The sequence below is a fragment of the Mustela erminea genome, chromosome 10, assembly GCF_009829155.1.
Source record: "Mustela erminea isolate mMusErm1 chromosome 10, mMusErm1.Pri, whole genome shotgun sequence".
NCBI lineage: Eukaryota > Metazoa > Chordata > Mammalia > Carnivora > Mustelidae > Mustela > Mustela erminea.
In genome coordinates, this window is record NC_045623.1 from 97579073 (window position 1) to 97591292 (window position 12220).

Consider the following 12220-nt stretch of genomic DNA (forward strand, 5'->3'; position numbering starts at 1 on the left):
GGAAGCCGGCACCCTGAGTGCTGGGGGAGCCCGGGGCCTGCACACAGAGCTGCTGTCCCCTAAGTCATTCCTGCGCCCCTCAGTCCCCAGCCCCCAGCCCCAGCATCTTCCCCGACAGAACGCCCCCTGAAAGAACTTCCTATAATGATGGAAATACCCACTGGGGGTCCACCAGCCACAAATAACTCTTGGTACAGCTGAGGACCCAAGGTCCGGATTATATTTCACTATAATTGATTTAAATGTAAACAGCCACGTGACTGTCCTAACCGGCAGGGAGTTCTCAGAGCACTCCCTCCTCCCTGAGGCTCTCTGCAGAAGGCAAGAGCACATCTTGGGGGGGGGGGGGGGGCTGGGTCTCTGCTCTCCCTATCACCTTCCTCCAAACAAGCCCCGGCTCCCCCTCCCCCATACTGCTTGGCTCTCTGGCTTGCAAAAACCCACAGGGTGCTGGGCCTAGGCACAGGGTGGTGGCTTTTCAGGAACAATGCTGACTTTCCGGAAACAATGAGCACGGGGAAGAGGAGGTCCCCCGGGGACTCCCTGCATCTCAATGGCACAATTCTTCAGTAGTGATTCTTGGCCTCTTGGGGTGGGGGTCAGGGGGTCATAACCCCCTTGATAATCTAAGGAGAAGGACAAAAAACCGACCCCAGAAACTGCACAAAGATGCTCACCCTCCTCTGGGGGAGCGGTGGGAGGGGTCACAACCCCCAGATTAGAAACCTCTGCTCTGAGCCCACTTCCTTCCTGGCAGAGAGCCGAGGCAGGAAGTTGTCCTACAAACTCCCAAAGCGGTCTTCTCTTGGCATTTTCCTGGGCAAAAAAGAGCAACAAGTGAACACCCCAGAAGGTGTCCCCAAGTCAGCCTGCTGCCTTCACCCACCTTCACAGTGCAGGGGCCGGGCGGGGGGTCCGAGTCCAGGGTCACAGTCAGGGCGGGAACCCCAGTGGTGGACTCTGCCCTTCATGAGCTCCCGGCTCTTCTCTGGGCCTTGGCCTTCTGAGAAGTGAAGCCGCCCCATTCAGGTCACAGGCCCCCCTGTGGCATGTCTATACAAGGACCCTGCACACTATAGTGTCTGTCCCCTCTTCCCAGGAGGTCTCAGGTTTGGTCGGAACCAGCAGTGGCCCAGGATGGATACCACTCAGCTGCGGTACGCACAGACCCCGGTTTGAATCCCAGCTCTGCCTCTTCCCAGCGCGGTGACTACCAGTCCGCTGATTCACTCACCAGCTTCACTGATGCCAAATGACAGCAGAGAGAGATAGCTGCCTCCCCAGGTGCCCTGGGGACAAAACCAACAGGCGCACACATAACAGGGACTTTGACCCTCCCAGGCAGCATGGAGCACCTCACAGATCTGAGCTCACCTAATCCTTCCTTCCATCCAACCTGGGGACAGGTACTATCAATGCCCCCATTTCACAGGTGAGGAAACCAAGGCTCAGAGAGGTCAAGAGGCCTGCCCAGGATCACACAGAGAGGAAGTGGTGGGACTGGGATCCAAAGCCAGGCCTGTAGGCCTCCAAAGCCCATAGCACATAGCAGGTGCTCAATTAAGGGAAGTCCCTGCTGTCGATGTCACCATGATCCAGAAGTCTGAGTCCCATTTGAGAAGAAGGTGCTGTGATTTCTCCTACAGGCTTCCTTAGCCTGGATCTCTGTGAGTGGCTCAGAGGGGCAGGAATGTCCAGTGTCCCTCACTCACGCTCACACCCTCACCCACCGCCAGAGTTCGCAAATCTGCAGGTGCCTAGGCCTTAGGCCAGACCTCCAGAATCAGCCTCTCTGGGGACGGAGCACAGGAGTCAGCTCCCCGGTGATGCGGAGGGTCCGAGAGCGTGCAGACCCCACCCCACAGGAATGCTGGCAGACCCCTAAGCTTTTGCTCAGAGAGAGAGAGAGGCAAGCGCGTGGAAAGGAGTGCGCCAGTCCCAGCATGGACATGAGATGCGGCCAGGCTCCCATGTCGGGCGGGCACCAGGGGCTCAGGCCCCCCTCTGCAGGGCCCCGGCCAGGACGCAGGGGGACAGACGGACAATACCTTACAGTCGCACTTGTGCTTCAGCGCCTGCATGTCTCTCCCCCCAGCTCTTAGAGCCAAGATGTCTCTCTTAGTCCTGGCGCATCTCTCCTTTAGCCTAGTCAGGTCTGGAGAAAGCTGGAGCCCCCAAGCAGCCAGGCAGAAGGAGAGCAGGTGCGAGGCGCAGGCGGGACGGGAGGAGACAAACAGGACAACAGAGGAGAAAGGAGACCAGGTGAGGTGGCATGTGGGGCGTGGGGAGGGCTCCCACCAGGCATCGGCTCCAGCAGGGTCCCACCCCAACACACGGGCAGTGGGGGCGGTGTCCTGGCTGCTGTGAGGACAGGAGGAAGGGACCGGCCAGGCCCCCCGCAGGGAAGGGGAACAGCACTTGGAAGATAAGGACTGTGTCTCAGGCATCCCCTCATCCCAGGGGCCCGCCTGGGGCTGATGACACAGGAGGCTCTCAGCAAGTTTGTGAAATGGATGGGTGGTGGGCTGGGTGGGCAGGATGGGGGGGGGGGGGCAAATGCATAGGAAAACGGTGAAGGTATGGAGAGATGATTGGACAGACGAATGGACAACAGACAGAGGATGGGTGGACAGATGAATGATGGATGCCTGGACGGACAGATAAGTGGATGGGTGAGCAAATGCATAAACACAGCTGGATGACCGCAGAACTGGGTAAATGAATGGACAGGTGAACGGTAAGATAAATGAATAAAGACACAGCGGGATTCGTAGGTGGATGGAAGCAATGCTGTGCTGGTAAATATTGAACAGGTGCTTCTCCAGGAGAAAGAGCGCTGCTTTGTAGCATTTCCATGGTGTGAATGATCTTACCGTGCCGCATTTCACACTACCGGTGTGACGTCACTGAATGTGGACTTGGAAAGTGAGTGTACAATTGGTTCCTAGATCTTGTGAGTGAGGAAGAGCCAGCTCTGGCACACCACTGGAGGAAGGAACGGGTTAACAGAGAGAGGGAGGGAGGGACAGAGGGAGCGCAGGTAGGCAGTTGGATGGAAGGATGGGTAGCTGACTAGCTTATATACTATCTGGGAAGATGGATGGGTGGAGAGACAAACAGATAGACATTCAAGTGCCTAAATTGTGTGAGCGATAGTGATATTTGGTAAAGCATACAGAAAACCAAGACAGTACTAATTCCAGGGTAGACAAGTAAAGGGACCAAGAGCATGAGCTCTGGAGGCAGGCAGGTCTACATTCAAATCACCACCCCCTAGCTCACTAGCTGGGAAAGTATCTTTACTTCTTTAAAGTATCTTGACATTCCTCACTGGTTAAGTGACCAGGATAGTAACTACTTCACAGAGTTACTGAGAAGATTAAATGGGTAATACATGTAGATCTCAGAACTTAGTAAGTGCTCAAAACATGGAAACTGTTACTATACTACCTTACAAATTCTAAGTGCTCAATATGTGTTGAATGGATGGATAGTTGGTCAGATAGATGGATGGATGGATGGATGGATGGATGGACGGATACTTGGATGGATGGATGGATGGATGGATGGATGGATGGATGGATGGATAGATGGATGGATGGACAGATACTTGGATGGATGGATGGACAGATACTGGATGGATGGATGGATGGATGGATGGATGGATAGATGGATGGATAGACGGGTGGATGGATGGATGGATGGATGGACGGATACTTGGATGGATGGATGGATACTTGGATGGATGGATGGATAGACAGGTAGATGGATGGATGGACAGATACTTGGATGGATGGATGGATGGATACTTGGAAGGATGGATGGAGATGGACAGATACTTGGATGGATGGATGGATGGATACTTGGATGGATGGATGGACAGATACTTGGATGGATGGATGGATGGATGGATGGATACTTGGATGGATGGATGGATAGATGGATGGATAGACGGGTGGATGGATAGATGGATGGATGGACGGATACTTGGATGGATGGATGGATGGATACTTGGATGGATGGGTGGAGATGGACAGATACCTGGATGGATGGATGGATGGATGCATGGATAGTTGGGTGGATGGGTGGATGGACAGATGGATGGATACCTGGATGGATGGATGGATGGATGGATGGATGGATGGATGGATATTTGGTTGGATGGATAGATGGGCAGGTGGAAAAATGGGATAGACACTTGGATGGATGGATGGATGGATGGATGGATGGATGGATGGATGGATGGATAGATGGACAGACGGATGGATTAATGGCTGCATGCATGCATGGACAGAAGATTGATGTATTTCCTTTCAAATCAGATGTGATATTGAGTTACAGCTCTACCACTCACTTCCTGGGTGACCCTAACCATATTGTTTTGCCTCTAAGCTTCTGTCTTGACTTCTCTGATCAATAAAATGAGACTTCTAATGCAAATAATACCAACCACTTTAGGGTATTAGGAAAATTGCATGAACTGCTTTGTAAACATACCATGCTAAGCAACTTCTCATTACTATTAATGCAAAGACACAGCAGAACAGGGGTCCTTCTGAGAGTTACTCAGACTCCCCAAAGCTGTGAGAGTTGGGGTTTATACTGAGTCCTGTTTCATCTGTAAATTGACACAATAAAATCATAAAGGGCCTGGCTTTGCACTGCCCCTCTGACTCTCTCAGGATTAGAAGAAGCAGGATCAGAGGTCAATGGCAGACTGGCCAGATCCGAGCAGAGGAGTGAGCAAGGCTGAGGTCAGAGCTGGCATTTCTGCCCAGTGCCCTGGCCAGCTGGATCACTGGTAACCTCAATTATGAAGAGGTCATGGTCAGAAAAAGGAAAAGTCCAACGCAGCCTGTTTTACAACTGGGGGGAAGAAAATCCCACTGACCATGGTTTGCAACCAGCAGGTACTTAATATAACAGGATCAGGCCCCTGCTTACATCTAGGTCAGAGGCTTCCAAGGAGGTCCTTCTGCAGACCCTTCAGTCACTTTCTTTGGCAAAAATCCACCCGCTGAGGGCTGCCCTCCAAAGACCCCTGAAGGAGGGACTACACTAGCTCTCCTGCAGCTGGACGGGGAGTCAGGCCCCCCATCAGACTCCAAGGACAGGGTCAAATGCCACCAGATCTCTGCTGCCTGATGCCCCACAGCACACACAAGACACAGCCAAGCAATGGTGGCCCCAAACCACGCAGCCAGTGCAGGGCCAGGCATGGGAGCAGGTGGGCCCCCAGCAGCTCAGGAGGGCAGAGCACAGCGAAGAAGGCTCAGCGGGATGTTCAGGGCAGAGGTAGGCGCCAGAGGAAAGCTCTCTCCCGCCACCACAGCCCCCCTGTCTTGCTGGAAGCCTGTTGTTCAGGGAACAGACAGGCCTTGGCCCATGGCCAAGGCAAATGTCCTCATGGTTAGAAATTCAAGAACCCTGCTGCAAGGTTTGCCTGCCGAGGAAGGGTCCGAAGAAGCCCCTCGCTGGAGGGTCCACAGATAAGAGGTAATGGGCAACCCCCCAGAGACTCCTCCCCTGCGGCCCAGCCATGGAAAGGGCCAGCCCCCGCATTTCTCTCCCTGGCCCCTCGCATCCCCTGGGAACAAGAGCACTGGTTCAAAGCAGATAGGTGGGCTGACTTGAACCCTAAACCAGAGTTCCTGGGGGTAAGGCCCTGGGGTCTGTGATTTTAATCAGCATCCCTCCAGGGGCGCCTGGGTGGCTCAGTGGGTTAAGCCTCTGCCTTCGGCTCAGGTCATGATCCTAGGGTCCTGGGATCAAGCCCCACATTGGGCTCTCTGCTCAGCAGGGAGCCTGCTTCCTCCTTTCTCTCTGCCTGCCTCTCTGCCTACTTGTGATCTCTGTCTGTCAAATAAATAAATAAAATCTTAAAAAAAAAAAAAAAATCTGGGGTGCCTGGGTGGCTCAGTGGGTTAAGCTGCTGCCTTCGGCTCAGGTCATGATCTCAGGGTCCTGGGATCGAGTCCCGCATCGGGCTCTATGCTCAGCAGGGAGCCTGCTTCCTCCTCTCTCTCTCTGCCTCTCTGCCTACTTGTGATCTCTGTCTGTCAAATAAATAAATAAAATCCTTAAAAAAAAAAAAAATCAGCATCCCTCGTGATCCTGATGTCTAGGCCAGTCTGAGGACCAACCCTGGGGAGCCCAAATTCAGCATCCGCCTGCCTCCTGCCCTCTGAGAGATGTCTATGTTTCCCTCCAGGTCCCCAGTAAGAAGGCAAGGGATTGGCAAAGCTGCCTCCGGGAACTAGGAGGAGACTGCCAGAGGCTGAGAATGAGCGTCAGTCTGGCCTCGAGCACTTTCCACTCACAGTATACCAAACAAAGCCGTGGGGCACGAGTCCTGCCCTCATCTTAGGGGGGCGCCCGGGGACAATGCTGGCTTCATAACCTGGACCCTTTCTCCCCTAAAGCAGGGCATGCTGTCCCTTCCCAGGACAGAAGAGGAACAGGATTCTTCCCAGGCTTTCTCCTGGGCCATTAGTCCAGCCTGGGACACTTCCCAGCCCCCTGGCTTCTGTGCCAGAGAAGCCCCCCTCTGACTAGCCCTATCAGCCCGTGTCCCGCATGCGGCCTGAGATACTTGGGCTCGTGTTTGCAGAAAGGCATCCTTGGCCTCATTTTTGACAAGTTGCTTCATATTTGGTATCTCCTCCTAGACCATAATGGTTGGCCAATTGGGTTGGGCCTTCCTGTCCCCATGCACCCCTGCCCGCACCCTCAGAAATGACTGGACACACAGTAGCTATCACAGATGCTTAACTTTATCCTAAGCAAGATGTCAAGGCCACTTTCGGTGGCCCAGCCGATGGAGGCCCAGCCACAAGACTGGACTCAAAGGAGACAGGCTCAACTCCCAGGCTTCTCGGGAACTTGGGAAGCCCCTCCTGGGTGGAGGAAGGTCTATCCGAAGCGTCGAAGTGCAGATGCTGCCCTGGCCAGCATCTCCCCTCCAGAGGGGATCCTCAAACTCAGAAAGGGACAGGAGGCACTAGGCAGGACTCGGGAGGTACGTGTAACCCAGCCTCGTCCTGGGGCCCCTGCCTTCTCCTGCACCACCTTTGGGTGTCTACTTGTCTGTGTCTTTTCAGAAGGAGGCTGAGGGAACCCAGTCACCTCTGGTGGGGCTGGGCCTGCCTGTAAGAAGCTATTCCCCCATGAAACCCCACACCGCTAGACTCTGCTTTCTGGTGCTTCTATAGAACAAACGGGAGGAACAGGCCGTCTCAGGAGGAAGGAGACAATCCATCCTCTCCTTGGCTTCCATGGCTCGGAAACCAGCCGAATGACCCCTGCTCTGGGCAGAAACAAATGCATGGATGGCATTTTAAAAGACCTTGGAAAGAGGCCTTCTGTGTCCTAACCACAGCAGCCCCCCTCCCCCTGCCCCTTGCTCACTTCCCCAAGGGCAGAGGACTGTATGGGTCTAGGACTGGTCTCAGAATGCGTCCTGGAGGGCAGGGAGACCTAGCTGACCTGATCTAAGAGCCAACTCTCATCAGCAGGCTGGGCTGCCTGAAGCCTGTCCTGAGGAGGCCCCTGTGGCCAGATCTGAGCCCATGAGCATCATGGTCCCCTGCTGGGTCTGCCATGGGAATGGGATGGGGGAGGGAGACCTGAGCCAGGTATTAACCTCGCCCATTCCAGGCTGCGGGCTTTCCAGGGTCAAACAGCAATGCCGGTGGATCGTTTTCTATTTTGGGGACACCTGGGCCATCTCCTTGCTCACTGTACATTCCCAGGGGTCCCTGGTTGGATACGAGTCTGAGGTCTGGCCCTCACCACCCTCCTTAGCCCGTCCCCAAGGGTCGCAGTGCCCTGGCTGGGATGACAGACGCCCACCCCCTTACCTTGGGCTGGAAGGACACTCGGTGCTTGGCAGGCTCTGCCTCCGGCTTGGTCTCCTCCCCCGAGTCCTCACTGTAGCTCTCGAACTCACTGGAGCTCCAGCCTAGGTCGTCCGCCTCCCTGGGCCCTCCGTCCCGGTGCACATCCTCATAGAGCAGGTTCCTCTCCACCCCTGCAGGCCAAGGGACAGGGTGGTAAGCAGAGGCCCCCGTGCCAAGTCCCGCCAAACCCAGTTTCTGACCCAGGAAGGCAGGTGGGGGATGGGAGGTTGGTCACGGTTCAGCCCTGAGGCTCCACCTCGTCTTCCTCGTCCATAAAACAGAGGTGATGAGCACCCAGCATCCACCTGATAAGGGAGGAGGACACGAGGAAACGTGGAAAGGCACACGAAATGTGTCGGGCACGCAGAGGTCTCCTTAATCTCTTCCCATCACCCCTCCGTAACGCTCTTCTGGGATCTGAGCGCTCATCCTGGGCCTCCGGGAATGTTTTACTAGGAAACAGAAGGTCTAGAACCAAGTCCTGACTCCGGCCCTCAGCTCCAGCCCCAGCAACCTCGGGGGCAAAACAGAAATTGCTAGGACCATTAAATGAGTGGGGGACGGACCCCTCACCCCAAATCTGAGTTTCCCATGGGGGTTCGGGATGGTCCAGTAGGGAGCACCCCTAGCCCAGCATCCAGGAGGGTTCCCTCGTCTTCCAAAGCTCCACGGATGAAGTGGAGGACAAAGAGCTGAGAGTCCATTGGCCAGGAGGGACAGGACCCCCAAGGCCAGAGCACACCCGTGGTCCCTGTCACATGCGGAGTGAGAGGCTGCTTCAGGATGGAGGTGGAAAAGCCACTGCCCAAGGAGGCCCAGCTGCAGTGCAGAGACCTTGGGCTTCACTCCCATCTCTCTGGGCTGCACTTCCTGGCCTGTCACCTGAAGGACTGAACTGCAGGCCCCACAAATGTGAGGCCAGACCCCAAAAAGTGCACGAATATGAAGATGCTCTTGTCAATGCACAAGAAATATGGCACAAGGAATTAAAAAACATCTGCCCAGAGCAGAGAGCTTGGTTACTGGAGATCTCTGTGCAAGATGGTGATAATAATAAGCCAAAGGTCAAGGTCAAGTAAAGAAAATATGAACTGAGAGCTTCTAGCAAAGAGTCGAGCGCATGGCGGGCGCTCAGCAAAGAGCAGCTGGCCCTTGCTCACGGGCCTTCTGGGCGGGTCCGGGTGTCATCCACTGACCCAGGGGCACCACCTCCACCCCACACAGGAGCCAGGGAGTAGGGGGACCGGGAGATTGTCGCCCAAAGAGCAAACAGACACACTGAGGCTTAGCTGAGGACTCGGGTCTCAAGATGAGGGAGCATTAGATTATTTTTAAGCAAAAGATAATAGTGACTAATGTCTCCAGGGACTGGAGCAGCTGGTGACCAGGCTGTGACCTTTACAAGGCTGGGCTGATTGTCTTATTACTGCAGCAAAGAGCCCATGACCCGTGAGCAAAGGGCCGGAGCCCAGGTCTTGGGGCTCCCTCTGAGGAAGAATTCAGGCAGCCTCTCGAGTGCCTACTTCCCCGCGCCTCCAGGAGACCCCGCCTCCCATCCACCCACACCTCCAGTATGTGAGGCCTTCCGCTGGATTCTCCCGCAGCCCTAAGATCCATCCCCAGGGCACAAGGAATCACCTCCTCATTAGGAAGGAGACTGAACAGGGGCCTGGAGAGGACACGTGGCTTGCCCGGGGCCAGACAGAGCAGGGAGAAGGGGCCGAAGACTCCTAGGCCAGGCTCCCTCCATTCACCACACTGCCTTCTGCTGAGGCCTGCCAACCCCACCATCCCCCGGGCTCATTTAGAAATACTCTCTCCAGGGGCGCCTGGGTGGCTCTGTAGGTTCTTCAACTCTTGGCTTTGGCTCAGGTCATGATCTCCGAGTCCTGAGATCAAGTCCCGGATCGGGCTCCGCACTGAGCCCGGAGTCGGCGTGTCCCTCTCCCTCCCTCTCTGCCCTCCCTGCCTTGCTTGTACAGTTGCACTGTCCCTAAAGTAAATAAACGAAAGAAGGAAGGAAGAAAAGGAAGGAAAGAAGGAAGGAAGACTCTCGCCAGTGCAAAAAGCGTCACCAGATCCCTGAGGCTGAGCCAAATCCTCAGCCTTTGGGGACCCTACAGAGATCCTGGTTCCCACCCTCTGCTTCTTGGGGCCTCAGCCTTCACTAACGGCTTCCCTTCCCTTCCCACGGACGGCCCACTACCGGCTCAGTGCTCTGTGCCAATTTTCTCGTGGCATCCTCACCCGCCGAGGATGCCGCCATTATCGCCCTAATACTACAGATGAAATGGACTGAGGTCCAGACAGACAAAGCAGAAGTTCTCTGGTATGACCACCCCCCCAGACCCAAAGCATCAGGATGATATTCCGTGAGGTCAGGATGATATCGTGATTTTATATGAAGAAGCCAGGGCCCAAAGGCACGGAGCTCTGTGCCCTCACCCATGGCAGAGCTGGGATCTGAAGCCAGGGCTGGATGTGCGGCCTGCCCCTTGGCACTTAACCTCCTCTCCTCTCTGAGCACCCACTGAGCCCCCAGCAGTCCGTGAAGGTCAGTGCTGGGCCCGGGCAGGTGTGATGCCAACAGCACCCGTGTTGCCTGTGCAGGGTACCCCCCCACGGAGGGCCAGCCACAGCCTCAGGGGACTCAACCCTCCCACAGCCCCGAGGGTGGGAGCCGTGGGATGGGTGGGCTCAGAGCTTACTTCTTGGCCACCTCCTTTTCACCACGTTAGGGACAAGTGCACGATGGCATCTCAGTGTTCAGTGGAGTCTGAGGCCAAGTGAGGAGTTGCTTGATCTGATTCAGATGGGAAAGGAGCCCAACGGGGTGAAACAGTGGACCCCAAGCCACTCCCATCTCTGGGATCTGGGACCTTCCGACAAGACCTCACTGCCTCTCAACAGTGTGCCCTTTCCCCTCCTCTGCCTGGATTCAAGTGAGCAACAGGCAGGGATAATCAAGCACCCCCCGGGCTTGCTGAAGGGGTGAGTTTATTGTTGGCCCACCTGTCCCTGCTCCCGGAACAGGAGTCAGGAGTGTGGCTCTGAGGGCCCTGGGGCCTTCTCCCGTTGTCTGCGTGGCTCTCCCTTTGGACTGTGCACAGCCCAAGGATGGTGATGGCCACCCCATCAGACTAGAAACTCCTTGAACACAGGCTGTGTGATCAGCAGCTGGTGGCTTAACCTCTCTGATGCCAGCGTCACCCGGAGTCATAAGCCCTGCAGACCTCCAGGGCTTGACCAAACATGTATCCTCTGTCAGAGGATGCCACCCAAACCCTCCTGGGGTAGGGGACAGAGCAGCGGACTTGGAGTCAGAACTCCCAGCCCCGCCTCTTTCCTTGTCTGTACAATGGAGCCATGATACCCCGGATCAAAGTTTCTAAGTAGATTCCAGCAAACAAAGCGTGAGGAGTAGCGGGCCTCATGTGTTCAGGCAAAGATGGCTCTCACGGTGAACAGTTACCAACCAGGCCTCCCTGGGTCCAGGTGGTGCTCTCTCCGGCTGGGTGACTATACTGGGGTTGGGGGACAGCCCAGCTCAGGCAGACTTAACCCCCCACCCCTGCGTTCCCCCCTACAGTCCCAATCCCCCAGCCTCCCGGGCCCAGAGCGGGGTGCAGGCAATCCTCTCTGCCCCAGCGGTCAGTTTTAACAAGCTGTCCTTTCTCCCCTAGGAGCCCTGGGAAGCCCGGGCCACCTCCCGGTTCTCCCGAGACAGGAAATGCAGTCTTGGGGAGGTGAAATGACCGGCCCGGGCCCCGCACCCGCGGGAGTGGGCGATCCCGGCAGCCAGGGGGTCCCCGCTGCCAGGCGGTCCCCGCCCAGCCCCTGCCGGGCCTGGCCACGCCCCCAGCAGGCTCCAGCCGCTCCCGGGACGCCGGCGGTGGTTGGCGAAAGCCAGAGGGAGGGGCATGGCCGGGTGGGGCGGGGCAGCGAAAGAGCAGGAGCAGACCCTCCCCGGACCCGCCCCCCCACCCCCCCAACCACCCACCCACCCGCCCCCCCCCTCCTCCCCACCCCCCACCCCCCCCCCCCCCGGCCCCGCGCCGGGGCCCTGAAGTCCGCCGGGAAGCACGGAGGAGGCATACCGGGTTGATGGGCATCCAGGTTCTCGCACGGCACGTCGTCGTAAATCACATCTTCTTCCAGGGCGGGGAAAGTGAACCGGTCGACTGGGAGCGAACGGAGAGGACAGGGGCGCTCAGGCGGCTGTGGCTCCTGGGCGGAGGCGGCTGCCGGGCTGACAGCAGGACTGCAGCAGCTGGCCGCTCCCTGCCGCCACCCCGCAGCCTGACGGCTCCGCCAGCAGCCCG

General features: G+C 56.6%; 1 protein-coding gene across 10 annotated transcripts in view; it reads right to left on the reverse strand.

Moving 5' to 3' along the window:
- The window catches only part of ARHGEF10L (Rho guanine nucleotide exchange factor 10 like), a 155312-nt gene that overhangs the window by 68752 nt on the left and 74340 nt on the right, over positions 1 to 12220 (reverse strand). For 8 of the 10 annotated variants that reach the window (XM_032361134.1, XM_032361138.1, XM_032361131.1 and 5 more), the window contains exons 6-8: positions 11996 to 12079; positions 7860 to 8029; positions 2049 to 2165 (exon numbers count right to left, since the gene is read on the reverse strand). In XM_032361134.1, the coding sequence (XP_032217025.1) occupies positions 2049 to 2165; positions 7860 to 8029; positions 11996 to 12079 (371 nt within the window). The remainder of the gene's footprint in view (positions 1 to 2048; positions 2166 to 7859; positions 8030 to 11995; positions 12080 to 12220) is intronic. The other 2 variants (XM_032361140.1, XM_032361139.1) reach the window with 1 other exon arrangement.